General features: G+C 41.7%; 1 protein-coding gene across 1 annotated transcript in view; it reads left to right on the forward strand.

Moving 5' to 3' along the window:
- Window positions 1–17,113, forward strand: part of LOC126175399 (Ca(2+)/calmodulin-responsive adenylate cyclase) — a 501,843-nt gene that overhangs the window by 324,981 nt on the left and 159,749 nt on the right. Inside the window, exons 10-12 of the mRNA XM_049922190.1 lie at window positions 1,274–1,432; window positions 2,636–2,780; window positions 16,464–16,625. Coding sequence (XP_049778147.1) covers window positions 1,274–1,432; window positions 2,636–2,780; window positions 16,464–16,625 — 466 coding nt within the window. The remainder of the gene's footprint in view (window positions 1–1,273; window positions 1,433–2,635; window positions 2,781–16,463; window positions 16,626–17,113) is intronic.

Genomic DNA, 17,113 nt, shown 5'->3' on the forward strand with positions numbered 1-17,113 from the left:
TATGCAAGTTCTCATTTGAGGAAGCCACAGGACTTCATGTCACCAGGGACAACAACAATTTTGGCTGCTCTGTGGAGGATACTATACTCACAATGTAACTTGACCCCTTTCTGAGATTGAAAGAATTAGCAGAAGTCGGATGACTTAAGTTGGGTATGGAATGTTTCTGCCTGTTGCCATTCTTACCTACTACATAATACAGCATACTGTATCATTGTAATAGGCACTGTGAATGCAATGTTCATTCCAGTATGCTGCCTGCATGCCTCTACTGCCAATACACTGGGCACCGATAGCATGCTTCTACTTCCAGCAGTTCCAGAAACAACTATTTTCAAAGATGAAAAGGTAATGGATCAGATGACATTTTTCCTCTAGTAGGAATCTGCAGGGTATGGCATGGCTTGATGGACAAGGGAATGTCCTTTTGTAGAGGGTACAGGAAAGCTCGTACAAAGTTATGACAAATATCTAGGTCATCACTATGATTATGTAGTAAAATAGCCATTAGATGTATGCAGTATTTGTTTATAACCACTTTCTAATATTCTTACTCTTTTTAGTTTTGAGGCATACTGATTCTTAAGGACAAAAAACAAATTAAAAATAAAATAAAAGCTCTCTGTTATTTTTTTCAAATCATTAATGTGTATCATCCCATCTTAGTCTTTTAATTAATTCCTTTTAGTAGATTAATGCAATAAATTAATTCTGAGTTTCACCCCATCTTAGTTTAAATCAGCCATCACTGTCATCATTTTCTTCTGAGGTATATTGGTGAAAATCTCCAGTTATGTCGTTACTTCACAATCTTAAGCAAGAGTATTAACCAGAATGAAATTTTTGCTCTGCAGCGAAGTGTACGCTGATATGAAACTTCCAAGTGTATTAAAACTGTGTACCAGAGCGAGACTTGGATTGCGACCTTTGCCTTTCTCAGGCAACTGCTCTACCAACTGAGCCACCCAAGCACAACCCGTGACTTGTCCTCACAGCCTTACATGATCTCCTTCCTTCCAGACTTAATTTGTTACAGCAGTTGCCTATGAAAGCCAAAGGTCTGTAGTTCATGTCTCAGCCTGGTACACAGCTTTAATCTGCCAGGAAGTTTCAAGAGTAATAACAATAAAAGTTTGGCATTATCCTTTATTTTCTGTAATCAGTGCTATCCAATATTTCTGTAGAATAGGGTGGTAAGAAAATACTACCAACTTACTACTACATGGTGCAAGATGTTGGTTACAAGCACTATATTGGGTATCACTGTTAACAGGTCTGTGGTGGAAGCAACAGATGTCCAACTCAATATGAGGGTTGGCATCCACTCAGGCCGTGTGTTGTGTGGTGTGCTGGGCCTGCGAAAGTGGCAGTATGATGTCTGGTCTAATGATGTCACACTTGCAAACCACATGGAAGCTGGTGGAGAGCCTGGGTAAGCCATAAAAGTTGCACTGTTAGAAATAACAGTACAGCTTACATCATGGCAAGTGAAATATGTTTTTATTTGATAACTAGTGTTGTTTATACAGTTATCTTCACATAAGATTATTTAATAAGAATAAAATGGGTCATCAGAATATGTACATAAACTTGTACTAAAAGGGAGAATCAAACAAGCATTGATAAGGCTGAAAATATCCATGTGATGCTTGTCTGTGCTTTAGTTCCTTTTGTGCTGTTAGTTTATGTACATAATCTTTTGGCCCATTGTGATTTTATTAACAGAAGAACAGATGCAAAGGTATTGTATCTGTAATGCTTGTCAGTAGGTATAACAATAACTGGGTCAACTTTTGTATGTGATTCCCTACATTGAAAATAAGAGGGATCCACTAACATGGGTGACCATCTTGTTGAGCACCTCATTTGAACAAGTATCAAGAGTGGACATTACGTGCTTCCCTTTCTGTAAACAGGTATTCATATTTTGGAAAGTAACTTTTATCAATTCATGTTTCTTGGATTTTGTTTTTTGCTGCAATGAGAATTACCTCCTTTCAAATTATCAACACATTTTTGAAAGCCTTTACATAGAAGGACCCTGAACTGGCTGCTGCTGTGAATTGAGTCATTCCACAGCACATCTCATAAGGTTCTGCTTCGTCACACACACACACACACACACACACACACACACACACACATTGGTCTACACACACACACACACACACACACACACACACACACACACACACACACACACATTGGTCTTTACAAATGTCTGCTTGTGCCTGTATATGTGTGGATGGATATGTGTGTGTGTGTGTGTGTGTGTGTGTGTGTGTGTGTGTGTGTGTGTGTGTGTGTGTGTGTGTGCGCGCGAGTGTATACCTGTCCTTTTTTCCCCCTAAGCTAAGTTTTTCCGCTCCCGGGATTGGAATGACTCCTTACCCTCTCCCTTAAAACCCAAATCCTTTCATCTTTCCCTCTCCTTCCCTCTTTCCTGACGAGGCAACCGTTGGTTGCGAAAGCTAGAATTTTGTGTGTATGTTTGTGTTTGTTTGTGTGTCTATCGACCTGCCAGCGCTTTTGTTTGGTAAGTCTCATCATCTTTCTTTTTAGATATATTTTTCTCACGTGGAATGTTTCCCTCTATTATATTCATATATATATAATAATGATATTGTTTTTGCAGCCGTGTGCACATAACGCAGGCTACATTGGACTATCTCGGTGGTGAGTACGAAGTTGAAGCAGGCCACGGTGGGACAAGGAACCAGTACCTTCGGGATAACAGTGTCACCACGTACTTCATTGTGCCACCTGCTAGGAGACGGAAGGTAAGTGCTACCTCCCATTTTAAATCCAGGACCTGCTATTTTTGAACGTGTTGTTTTGCACATACTTTGAAATTTTTGTTCTCCATTTGAATTTTACTTAACTTTTTTAATGACATTTGGTCACATAGAATGTTAATAAGAAGAAAAGGTTACCTAATACAGAATAAACAGAGATGAAAATTCACAGGTGATAAATGGACAGTAAAAGAAGGGACCTAATGAGAATTTTTGAAAAGCTCAGATGTGAATTATAATGGAATGTTAATATGACTGTTGTTCTGATGAACCATTTTATTTCATGTGCCAAAAATTCCCTAGGTTCTGTAAGTTAAAACAATTTTCTTGTGTCCTGCACTTACAATCTATCTTCAGTTGTTCTTTCATTTGGCAGGAATTATTTTTTTCCTTGGTAAGAGAATTAACACTTGGCAAACATCATTAATGGCATTACAATGCGCAAGGTTTCCTCTCTCCACTCTGCCCACCTTCCCCCCTTGATTTCCCACCTCCCTTCCTCCAATAGAACCTGAAAATAAATCAAGTGTCGGTATCAGCAAAGGTTTGTATGTGAGCATGTATTGATTATTTTTGTGTGTAATTACCATGGCACCTGACACATTCATCAAAATAGTGTATCAGTGACATATATACGTATTTGTTGAATGCCATTCTGCTGCATGCATGCTGAAATGCATGCTGCAGCATCAACTCAACAACTTCTTTAACAATTCATATAGGAGCTGTTGAATCAACTTTCATACACTCTGAATATTTCACCAAGTGATTTCCATCTTTTTACATATTTGAAGTGATTAGCACTGCTTAGTGGTTTATTAAGACACGCAGCATGCAGTACTACAAATGTGACCAAATTTATGGAAATGCCACACTTGTGGACTATCTACAAATGGTCATGTATTACCTACTGTTGAAGAAAGTGATGACAGTTATCACTTGACTGCTCAAAAGTATGACTTTGTTGTAAACTGGTGCAACTTCCTGAATAATTTATAGTGGGAAACTGAGCTTTTTGTGACCCATGGATACAACATGCATAAACTGTAACATGAACTGTGCAAATAACAGTGTCCTATATACAGGATATTTCCAAACAACTGACAGAGAGAAGAATGAGGTGCCTCTGTTTGACATCTATGCTTGGATGTGGTCAGTTGCTTCCTGACAAGCACTATATTTACTTAAATAGGCTCAGCAGGTTCAGCATTATGCAGGACAAGCTGGCAACTGTCCTCTGTAGCAATATTTTACTGTGTGGTGTGTATTTACATTGATAACCCTGCTGCAACATCAAAACTATTTAGCCTTGTGTTTCTTCGTATGACAGCCCAGCACTCATAAAATATACTTCCTTCTAAACTTCAAGTTCAGATAGATCCCCCCCTGCAGGTCTGGGGGTTAGAATAGGCCTGAGGTATTCCTGCCTGAAGGAGTTTCACATGTTTCGGCCTTTATATGATGGTCCTCTGTAGCGTTTGACCTCCATTCTTCAAAATTTTCCCATAGAGCGAGCCAATTAGGGAAGGGTGCCTTAAAAGGTGCATCATGTCCATCATGCATCGAGATCTTTAGCGCACTTTCTCATTGTTGCATTGCAGTCCTGCCCATTCTCCATCTCTTGACGGAGGGTACCTTCCTGGGTGCATTTACCACCATGCACTATGCAGTGTTGATTTCTGCATTGATGATGACCATGGACTTCTTTGCACCTGAAATCCAGCATGGTAGCCAGTCTGTTGTGGTGGGGCCACCACGTACCCTGTTAGTTGTACCCCTCTGACCACACAGGAATCGCTCTGCTGATGCTTGTGCCGTTAACTCCCCATGTATGCCAAGGGGTAGATGCCCATCCCCCTGGGGCATCGGGACTCCCGGCAATGGCCATCCTGCCAGGTGGCCTTTGCTGCGGCTGGGTGGCACCCGTGGGGATGGCCCCTGGTCAGAGTGGGTGGCATCAGGGCAGATGACACACGATGAAGTGTAGTCCATCATCTCTTGCTGGTAGTGAAACACTAGCAGTCTCTAAGCAATCACGAGCTCAATTCAACACACAGAAGTAGGCCCCCAAACCATTCCCCTCCCTGGCAACACCATGGGAGGAACATCAGGCTAGGGATGGCAGTGGACCTTATTCGCCCTGGTACCTTGTATGTTCAAGAGCTGATGGGGAATCTTTCATGACAATGAAGCCTCAGTTTTTTTGTTGAGCATTTAGAGGACAAGTTCAGGGAGGTGGAGGGCTTGTCAAAAATGTGATCTGGGTCAGTCTTGATCAAAACAGCATCCTCTTTGCAGTCACGGGAGTTACTCACTTGTCACAAGCTGGGGGATGTTTCTGTAACCATCATGGCCCATAAGAGCTTATGGTCCAGGATATCATATTTCACAGAGACCTACTTTTGCATTCAGACGATGAGCTGTGTGCCAATTTAGAGTGGCGGGGGTCCGAAGGATAATCTGGTTGCCACCGGTGCCTTCATCTTGACCTTTGAGGGTAATACATTGCCCGAGAAGGTCAAGGTGATGGTCTGCTGGTATGATGTAAAGCCCTATATCCCTACCCCAATGCGGCGCTTTAAGTGCTGGAAGTATTTCCAACATCACATGCCAAGATTGCAGACGCCCATCACATCCCAACACTCCATGTGCCCCGCCTCCCATGTGTGTCAACTGTGGAGAGCACTATTCACCTTGCTTGCCTGACTGCAGGATTCTCCAGAAAGAAAGGAAAATCATGAAGTACAAGACCCTGGACCAACTGACCTACACTGAGGCTAAGAGAAAATTTGAACACCTGCATCCTGTGTGTATCACATTGTCTTATGCTGCTGCTACAACAGTTCTGGCACCATCAGCTCTGCCAACCCAAGTCACCTCTCAGAACCGGAAGACTACCCCTCCCCCCTTGATGGTGAGGGGCATTTCCTTCCCTGTTCTCCTGCACCACCTACTTCGGGAGCAACACCCCCCCCCCCCCCCCTTTCCCGCTCCTCCAACCATCGGGGCCATTTGTCCCCACTTCTAAGCCGGAGAAGCGTAAGTCGTCTTCGGCTTCTCTCACTAGGAAGGGGTACCTTGGGTCATTCCATTTCTAGGTTTCTTCTAGTGGAAAAGGCAACACCTGCCAGTGGCTGAAGAGCCCAAAAGCAGCTGGTTGTATGGCTTCACGCTCATCCTCAGTCCCGGAGACTGAGCCACTGAAGTCCTCCTAGCCAGGGAAACCCAAGGAGCAGTGAGAGAAATCCAAAAAGAAAGCCCCTAAGACCAGAGACATTGCAGTGGCACCCACACCACCGCTACCTACGAGCTCTGCGGATGAGGCTGGGGTGGAGATTCTGGCGTCTCCAGAGGACCTAGATGTCACCAGACCCTCAGACAAAATGGACATAGACTGCTCAGGCAATAAATCGGTGGCATCACATGACTCTGAGGCGTAAACTGCCTCATTGAATGAGTGTTCCATGCCTTCCCAGTCTCATGATGTCATCCCCCAGAGGAATTGCGGTGGTTTTTTCCACCACCTGACCGAGCTACAGCAACTGTTAAGCTTTACACTTGCTATCTGCTTTGCCCTCCAGGAAACCTGGTTCCCAGCAATGCGGACTCCTGCCAACTGTGGCTATAAGGGATATTACAGAAACCATAGTGACTATAATCGAGTTTCAGGTGGAGTTTGCATTTATGTCCTAAACTCGGTCTGTAGTGAACTGTGCCCCTTCAAACCCCTCCTGAAGCTGTGGTTGTCAGAATAGGGACGACACAAGAAATAACTGCAATGTTTATCTTCCTCCAGATGGTGACCCCTGAATGTATTAGCTGCACTGATTGATCAACTCCCTAAACCTTTCCTACTTCTAGGAGATTTTAATGCCCATAACCCCTTGTGAGGTGGTACCATGCATACTGGCTGAGGCAGAGATGTTGAAACTCTATCGTCGCAATTCGACCTCTGCCTCTTAAATGCTGGGGCTGCCACACATTTCAGTGTGGCTCATGGTAGTTACTCGGCCATTGATTTATCAATTTGCAGCCCAGGACTTCTCCCATGTATCCACTGGAGAGTACATGACGACCTGTGTGGTAGTGACCACTTCCACATCTTCTCGTCATGCCCCAGTGTCAGACACATGGACGCCTGCCCAGATGGGCTTTGAACAAGGCAGACTGGGGAACTTTCACCTCTGCTGTCACTGCTGAATCTCCCCCACATGGTAACATCCATGTGATGATTGAGCAGATTACTAGCACAATTGTTTCTGTGGCAGAAAATGTGATCCCTCGTTCTTTAGGCTGCCCAAGGAGTAAGGCAGTCCCTTGGTGGTTGTCGGAAGTCGCTGAAGCAATTACGGAGTGTCGGCAAGCTCTACAGTGGCATGACTGGCACCTTTCCCTGGAGCACCTCATAGCTTTTAAACATCTCCGTGCCCGTGTTCGCTACCTTACCAAACAATGGAAGGAGGAGTGTTGGGAGAGATACATCTCCACCATTGGGTGCCAAATGTCACCTTCCCAAATCTGGACGAAGATCAAATGGGTAACAGTCCCCAACAGCTGTCCTCGGTGTTACCATAAATGGTACTGATGCAAACATGATTGCCGAGCGCTTTGCTGAGCACTTTGTTCGAGCCTCTGTGTTGGAGAATTACCCCCCCAGCCTTTTGCACACTCTAATGGCGGCTGGAAGGGAACATCCTCTCATTCACTACATGCTGCAGTGAATCCTATAACACCCCATTTACAGAGTGGGAGCTCTTCAGTGCCCTTGCACATTGCCCCAACACAGCTCCTGGGCCTGATCGCATCCACAGCTAGATGATTAAACATCTCTCATGTGACTACAAGTGACATCTTCTCGTCATCTTCAACCGGATCTGGTGCAACGGTGTCTTTCCATCGCCATGGCGGGAGGGCACCACCATTCCGGTGCTCAAACCCGATAAAAACCCACTTGATGTGGATAGGTATCAGCCTCACCAACATTCTTTGTAAGCTGCTGGAATGTATGGTATGTCGACAGTTGGGTTGGGTCCTGGAGTCACGTGGCTTGCTGGCTCTATGTCAGGGCGGCTTCCACCAGGGTTGCTCTACCACTGATAATCTTGTGTCCATCGAGTCTGCCATCTGAACAGCATTTTCCAGACAGCAACACCTGACTGCGATATTTTTGACTTACGTAAAGCATACAACACAACTTGGCAACATCATATCATTGTCATATTGTATGAGTGGGGTCTACGGAGACCACTCCCAATTTTTATCCAAAACTTCCTGTCACTCCGTGACTCCCATAGTTCCATCCATATCCAGCAGAATGGAGTCCTGCAGGGCTCTGTATTGTCTGTCTCTCTATTTTTAGTGGCCATTAACGGTCTAGTACCAGCTGTTGGGCCCTCCGTCTCACCTTCTCTGTATGCAGACGACTTCTGCATTTTGTACTGCTGCTCCAGTACTGTTGTTGCTGAGTGGCACCTCCAGGGAGCCATCCACAAGGCGCAGTCATGGGCTCTAGCCCACGGCTTCCAGTTTTCGGCCGAAAAGTCATGTGTCATGCACTTCTGTCGGCATCGTACAGTTCATCCGGAACCCACACTTTACCTTAATGACGATCCACTCACTGTAGTGGAGACATATCAATTCCTAGGACTAGTTTTCAATGCTCAATTGACTTGGCTCCCTCATCTTCATCAGCTTAAGCAGAAGTACTGGCAGCACCTCAATGCCCTCCATTGCCTGAGCAACACCAATTGGGTTGCAGATCGCTCTACACTGCTGCAGCTGTACAGAGCCCTATTCCATTCCCAAATTGACTGTGGGAGTGTGGTTTATGGTTCAGCAGCACCTTCAGCATTGCATTTACTCAACCCTGTGCACCACTGTGGGATTTGATTAGCGACAGGAGCTTTTAGGACAAGTCCGGTGACCACCGTTCTGGTGGAGGCTGGTGTCCCTCCACTGCATATCAGACATGCGCAACTGCTCGCCAATTATGCAGCACACATTCATAGTTCCACTAAGGATCTGAATTACCATCCCCTTTTCCCGCCTGTGGCAGTCCGTCTCCCACGTTGGTGGCCCAGATCGGGGCTAACGATTGCGGTTCTTGTGCGGTCCCTTCTCTCTGAACTGGAGTCCTTCCCTTTACCACCTCTACTTGCAGTCCGTTCATGTACTTGTCCATGGTTTACGCCTCAGCTGCAGCTTCATCTGGACCTTTTGCATGGCCCTAAGGACTCCGTTAACTCCGCCGCTCTCCGCTGTCACTTCCTCTCGATTCTTTGTGTGTTCTAGGGCTCTGAAGCGGTTTACACCAACGGCTCAATGGCCGATCGTCATGTAGGCTTCACATTCGTTCATGGAGGACATATTGAGCAGCACTCCTTACCAGTTGGCTGCAGTGTTTTCACTGCAGAGCTGGCGGCCATATCTCTTGCTCTTGTGTACTTCTGCTCATGCCCTGGCGAGTCATTTGTCCTGTGTACAGACTCATTGAGCAGCCTACAAGCTATCAACCATTGCTACCCTCGCCACCCTCCAGTAGTATCCATTCAGGAGTTCATCTATGCCCTGGAAAAGTCACGCCATTCCATGGTGTTTGTGTGGACCCCAGGGCACGTCGGAATCCCCGGTAACGAACTTGCTGACAGGCTGGCCAAACCGGCAATGCAGCCAAACCGGCAATGCAGCCAAACAGGCAATGCAGAAACTGCTTCTGGAGATAGGCATCTCCAAAGCTGACCTGCGTTCTGTCTTACACTGCAGGGTTTTACAGCTTTTGGAGACCGAATGGCATAACAGCACGCACAACAAACTGCGTGTCATTAAGGAGACTATGAAAGTGTGGAAGTCTTCCATGCAGGCCTCTCACAGGGGATCAGTTGTCCTCTGCCGGCTCCACATTGGCCATATGTGGCTAACGCATGGTCACCTACTCTGTCCCGAGGACCCATCTCAGTGTCGCTGTGGCTCCCAAATGACAGTCGTCCACTTCTTGCTGGACTGCCCACTTTTAGCCGCTCTGCGGCAGACTTTTAACTTTCCCGGCACCCTGCCTTTGGTGTTGGGCGACAATGCCTCCACAGCAGCTTTAGTTTTATGTTTTATCCATGAGAGTGGATTTTATACTTCTATGTAGGCTGAGGAGCATGTCCTTTGTCCCTCCGTGTCCTCTACCCTAGTGCTTTTAGTGTGGAGGTTTCAATTTGTTGCAGAGTGGCTGGCTTTCCCTTTTTGTTCTCGTGGTTGGCCAGCCACTGTAATCTGCTTTCATGTTTTACTCTCTTCTGTTTCTAGCATCTCTGTTGTTTTCTTGTCCTCTTTTGTTCCTTTTAGTGTTCATTGTCTTCCCTTCGTTCTTGTGGTTTTTCCTTTCTTTCCATTTTGTATTATATGTTTCGTTCATGTTATTCTCACACTTGTGGCATTGTTTTATTAGGAACAAGGGACCGATGACCTGGTAGTCTGGTCCCTTCTCCCGCCTTTAAATCAACCAACCAACCAACCAACCAACCAACCAACCAATCAGATTAGATATGCTTTCTGTTCCATACATACATGGTGAGCAGTCTTAATTATGTGGGACATGATATAAAATAAGAAAACATATTACAAAAAAATAGATACACTAATGTTTCTTCCACAGATCTTAAGTAAAACTGTCCTCATGAATGTCGTACAGGTAACAAAAATCTGAAGCATATTTTGACTTACAGACTTAATAAAAAAGCTTGTCAGTGTGTGTTCCTCTTGTTATCATTAGAATATTGTACTGGTATGTAATATTTTTCTATGTGTCCTAAGCGTATCAAAAGACCATTTCTGAGAGATTCATTTGTCTTACTTTGAGTAGTGTGTTAGATAACAGTGTGTCAGTCTTTCTTAAATGAAAAAAGTGCGAAGATGTTACAGTGAAAAAACGGGGTAACCAGAAAACTATACCACCGTGGTATGCCTGTTATTGCAGAAATTTTGTGTCACTCTTTGGTACCAACATTAGGGGGGGTGCATTGAAATTTATTCATCACGATGAAAAATTGTTGGCAAGAATTTCTTAATCTCAGAAAGCAGTTAGCGTTTCAAGTTGACTAAATTTCAAAATATACATTAAATTTTGGGTTGTTGTACAACCATACTTGAGTAACAGAGGGGCATATACAAATGCTTCGGAAATTCACATATTCTGACAAGTGGAACAAAGATTTGTTAGAAATATTGCCTTCTGTGGGTATCTATTACCTTTGTTAACTATTTGCTACACAGAAAGTGCCACAATGTTCTGATGAAACAATTAAATTGTATTTTTCTCAGAACTTCTACATATATTATGCTCTTGTTCTGCTCTGATTTCTTTCAATACTCTCTATCTGTAACCTGGCTCTAACCTAAGAAATGTGCTCCTTGATTCCGGTAATCACCAAGATTTTGTCTTTGGTGCTTGAGCCGCCCCCCCCCCCCCCCCCCCTTCCACTCTTTCAGCAAGATAAGCAGCTAATCTTTCCTTCCCCCTCTATTCAGGTGCAGGCCGTGATTAATGTTTCCCCATATCTCAGTTGCAGCCATGGGCACGGCACAGATATCAGATTTTTTTCAGTTCATTGTTCACATGGCTAACAGCTGTGTTAATCGAGGGTTGGTCATGTCAGTGCAAAACTTAAGTAAACCCCACAGGAGTGTGTGCTGTTGCTGCTTGCCCTGCCTCCATGTCACCTTTGATGCTAGATTCTAAGTTGCTAGCCAGGCTGTGTCCTGCTCCTCCTGCATTTAGTGCCTTATCCTCACTATCAGAATCTCTACACAGGGCCCTAATTTTCTTTGTCAGCTGACTAAATTTGATGCTTGGTTTCATGGTGCTTCTGACCTGGTATTCTGTAGTTAGCTTTTCTTGTAGCAGTTGGCCTACACATCTCCCGTGACTGCTCCCTGGTAGCAAGACCCCTTTTTTTTATGCAACTTTTCTACAACCTAGCCTTAAAGTCATTTCTACAAGTCTGCTGCACCCTGTTAAACTCACAGATCAAAGGCTACAGTCCACAAAAATACCTACAGAAAAGACTTGCTAACATTTTAAATTGAATTCAATGTTTTATACTCTTTACTTTAGCCTTAGTCAGTTATTTTGCTGCCCATATAAGAAAATTGATTTACTGCTTTTAGTGGCTCATTTCTATTTCAATTCTGTAATTATTAGCTGATTTAATTCGAATACATTCAATTACCCTTGTTTTAATTTAGTTAATGTTCATCTTATAACCTATTTTCAGACATTATCCATTCCATTCAACTGCTCTTCCAAGCCCTTTACCATGTCTGACAGAATTACAATGCCATCAGCAAACTGCAAAGTTTTTATTTCTTGTCCCTTCTTTCCAAGGTTCTCCTTGACCTGCTTTAATGCTTGCCCAGTGTACAGACTGAATAAAATGAAGGACAGGCTACAGCTCTGCCATACTCTCTTCTCAACTGTCTCACTGTCATGTCTTTTGACTCTTCAAACTGTTGTTGTTGTTGTTGTGGTCTTCAGCCCTGAGACTGGTTTGATGCAGTTCTCCATGCTGCTCTATCCTGTGCAAGCTTCTTCATCTCCCAGTACCTACTGCAACCTACATCCTTCTGAATCTGCTTAATGTATTCATCTCTTGGTCTCCCTCTACGATTTTTACCCTCCACGCTGCCCTCCAATACTAAATTGGTGATCCCTTGATGCCTCAGAACATGACCTACTAACCGATCCCTTCTTCTAGTCAAGTTGTGCCACAAACTTGTCTTCTCCCCCCAATCCTATTCAATACTTCCTCATTAGTTATGTGTCTGGTTTTTGTGCTACATGTAGATAACCTATCACTCCTTGTATTTTATCCCTACTACTATCTTCAGATTTTCTAAGAGTATATTGCACTAAACAGTGTCAAAAGGTTTCTATATATGCGCAAATGCTACAAATGTAGGTTTAGCTTTCTCCAGTTTGTCATCTAAGATAAATCTTGGGGTCAATATTGACTTGTGTGTTCTTACAGGTTTCCAGAACTTGAACTTATCTTCCATGAGGTCACCTTGTACAAGTTTTGTCATTCTTCTGTAAATCAGCTGATGGTCAAGCATTCAAACCTGTAAGCACCACCTTTCTTTGGAACTGGAATTGATACTTTTTTGTGAATACTAAGGATATTTCCTGTCTCACATATCAGATGGATTAGTTTTGTGAAGAGTGGCTCTCCCAAGAAAATCAATTATTCTAAGAGAAAGTTGTCTACTTTAGGGACCTTCTTTAGACTTGCATCTTTCAGTGCTCATCACATTCTTCTCACAACATTGTATCTCGCATCTTATCTCCATCCATTTCCTCTTCTCTGTCCACTATAATTTGGGAGGATGATGGTTGAAATTCCCAACCAACCATCCAGATCCAGATTTAGATTTTCCATGATTTGCCTAAATTGCTTAAGGCAAATGCCAGGATGGTTCCACTGAAAGAGCACAGCCAGTTTCCATCCCCATCCTGCCCTAATCTGAGGTTGTGCTTCATCTCTGATCTAATGACCTCATTAATGATGGGATGTTAAACACTAATCTTCCTTTGCTTTCTGTAATGTTGTCTTCAGATGTTTTTTCTTGTACCCTTCCATGTATTCCTCCTAATCTTCAGCCTTCCTTATTTTGTCTCATACTGGCTTGTCATCTGAGCTCTTGATACTCGCACAGTTGCTTCTCTTTTTTCTGAAGTTTTCTTTATTTTCACTATTGGTGGCATCTCTCTTTCCTATAGTCAAGCATTCTTGTACAGCTTTGCATTTCCCTTCTACCCATACCTGTCCTGCTATTTTGCACTTCTGTCACCCAGTTTTTAGATGTTTGTTATCTTCACTTCTTGTGTTCTTATATTTTACCCCAGTAACATTAAATTCTTGTAAAACAGTTCCTACTGGCTGATTTACCATGTAAAATATTTGGGTCCTTGCTTTCTGTAGAAGTATGAGAGATATTGACAGAAGCAGCCTAGTTTTTATGCTTGGGTCTTTTATTCAGTCATTCACTGACAAAAAAATTTCTCTGTTCTTATCACCTCCATCTTCATCATTGTCTCCTCACTGTTGTGACTGTTCATGGCACCATTCTGATAGTGCATTATGTACCAGGAATGACACTTTCAGATGTATTTGTAGGATTTTAGTTTTATTTTATACCCTGCACTAATTTTTTTATGCCCTCTATGACATTCATTGTTCATATGGACACTGGGCAACAATCATTATACATCTCATAGCGGATACATAAAATTAAAGTCCATTATGGTGTGCCTTGTTTTCTGTTTATGGTATGGATGGCTGCAACACATCAACTCCTGCTTGTTGAAGTTGATTGCCACTGTCACATCCATAAGCTTGATCTATTTTGGTGCAACATTATGCTTGAAGATGTTAAAACATAACACTGATTGGAAATGTTAAAACATAACACTGATTGCAAATAAAATAAAACTAATAAATACAGTTGGAGGTTTCAACCATACTGCATAGAGATATAGTAATGGCTGTAATCTCATGATACATCAGATGATGTGTGTACAAAGATACTGATACCTTTTTGCAGTTACTTCTTTTACATCGGCCACCTTCTTTCTCTCCTTTCTTGTGGTTCCATAGTGTACTATTGCTCCACACTCATGATTGTACCCAAAGACTGAGGCTTACAGTTTTCTTTTTGTGTTTGTTTACCTGCTGCAACTTTTTATGATACTATATACAGTTTCCATCAGTTTTTAAATATTTTATTTTATTAATGTTAATATTAATTTACTCAAGGAATGCTTCATTAAATATTCTTGCATTAATAACTGTGTTATTAATTCCTTTTTTACCATGTGTCTAAGCTGGTTGAACCAACATATAATTCTCATAAATACTTGGATATAATTATATGAGGCAGGTGACATTTGCTCCCAAAATGGATCATTCACAGTAGGAGAATGTTGTCAGTCTTGTTGGTTTATAAATTCATAGTGTTCAGCGCAGGGTGGTATAAGTGAAGGAAGCTTTGTATACATTAATCTTTCAACTACCTGTGACCTCATTTGTTTTTTAGTAGAGCCAATACACAAAGGAGGGTTCCTTTGGTACATGATAAAGGCAATCTACATTTGTGTTCTTAAAATCTAAGAAACAATTTTTCATCATAATGACTTTTATAATACAGGTTTAATTCTTCTATTTAAGATTTATGATCTGATTAACAGAAGATGGGTTTGTTTATTTTAATTTCATTTAACCAGGGTCCATAGCGCTGAGTGAGCAAAAGTTAATTGAATATGGAAAAAGTGGACAGCCATTTTGTTTAGTCTCAAAAACTCAGGAGAATATTTAAAAACAGAAAGAAAAGACTATAAACATTAGAAAAAGGACACACAAATACTTCAATAATAGATACAATAAATAATATGCTACAGTACAATTGTGAATAACAGTTTTAAATTAGAATTAAATGTCCAGGGTTTATCACTCAGTTGTTATAAAATTCTGCTGGAAACTTTTAGAATAATGCACAACTTACTATATAATAGTTCAGATGAGTGATTAAATTTCTGCTTGTTTTTTCAAACTAGTGTTCAGTGGGTGAATTTTTTAGTGCCTTTTGGTTGCAGCAAAAAGGTTTGATCTTTAGAACATGGGATGACATGTTTTCATGTACTGACTGTTTTGAGTTCAAATAAACGCTGCTCCTTTGTGAATCCCCAAAATGACTTGAATCACATTCTAGAGTTTTCTTATCCTGTGGTTTATAGTGTCCCAGTGATCAGACTGTGGTGTCTATCACTAAAGTGCAAGATATCTGTGCTGAAAATTTTTTGTGCAGAGAGTCTGCATCATAGGCAAAACATCTGTGGTTTGGAGGCTTTGCCTATATATATATTCGAAAATAAGTTTTGTCCAAGTTGGCAGTTGGAGCCCATAGGTAATAAAATGCTGTCTACGAGCTACAATAAACTGATAACAGACAATAATGAAAGTGGAAATAGAATTAAATGATAGGCAAAAAGAACATATCCATGAGGTTCATGTTCAGATGATATTAACAAAATCATTAACCACCAATGATCACCATTCTAAATCAGCATGAAGATTCTGAAAACTGCTATTTACTGAACAAAGCTTTCAATAAGTAATGTTCACAATTCCTTGAGAATCTTGCTGCTTTTAAAATTAAAAAAATTATCCATCTTCCCTTTTCTTTTGTAGTAATCAATAGTGTCTGTGTTTGCTGAAATTAATATTGAATGAACTGGATGTACTTCTCAGTGTACTGTATGTATTTATAATTTATAGTGTGCCAGTTACTTAAAATTTTCTGTACTCTATTTCTTTAAATCCCAATGCAACTTCTGTCCAACAATCAGTAAAATTAATGAAGTCATTAAAAGTATACATGACATAAATTTTCATTAACAAAGTTGTTCATATTTCCATCAGGTCTTGTATAAGATTATATATTTAAACCATGTAAGATTTTTGAAGACCATGCACAGTTTTAATGCATTTGTTTCAAATCATCTTCCTAGGCTTTAGATCATTCACAGTTTAGTTACTTCAAGAACAAGATTAAGTTTGTTAATGCATTCACTAAGCAAAAACATCAGTATGTCATGAACAAGATTTATAAACCAGTTTCCTTGTTTAGGTGCGATCAGTCATGGGAGCAGCCCAGAGACGGAAATTGTCATTCAAGAATGTCTCCAGTGTAGTTGTACAACTGCTACACTCCATTAAGTATTCTATGGAGGTTCCTTTCTCAAACATTGCTGTGGCCCCAGGAGATCACAAAGCCAATGCTGCAAGGAAGGTAAGGCCAGTCATTCCCAAATATTGCTTGATAGCATTAAATTTTGATTCCATGTAGGATGACAAAGATTATTAATTGTAAAGTGATGTTTCGAATATTCATTGTGATCTTACAGATCAAACTGTACAGTTGAAACTGGTATCTCAGAATTATTGGATTTGCTTTGCAGTTGTTCACAAAATCTAATTTTCTCCTCGGGATGTATTGCCTATATTTAGCATCAGTGACACCTTGCCTCACTGGCTAGTTGTAAGAATGTTTAAGAATTGTATTTGCTTTCAAGTTTTGTTCTGTGACAGAGGACAGTACTGGTTATACTGATTTAGAATGAACAATAGCCACGACTATTGTTGCTTACTAAAGGTGTCTGACACTCGTTACTTCAATACACTACTGTTGAACATCTACATATGAATAAAACAAGATTGGGGTTCTTAAGGGATGTATTTTAAGTACTGCAACTGACATGGTAGGTGCATAAAACAGTC

The sequence above is a fragment of the Schistocerca cancellata genome, chromosome 3 (genome assembly GCF_023864275.1).
Source record: "Schistocerca cancellata isolate TAMUIC-IGC-003103 chromosome 3, iqSchCanc2.1, whole genome shotgun sequence".
NCBI lineage: Eukaryota > Metazoa > Arthropoda > Insecta > Orthoptera > Acrididae > Schistocerca > Schistocerca cancellata.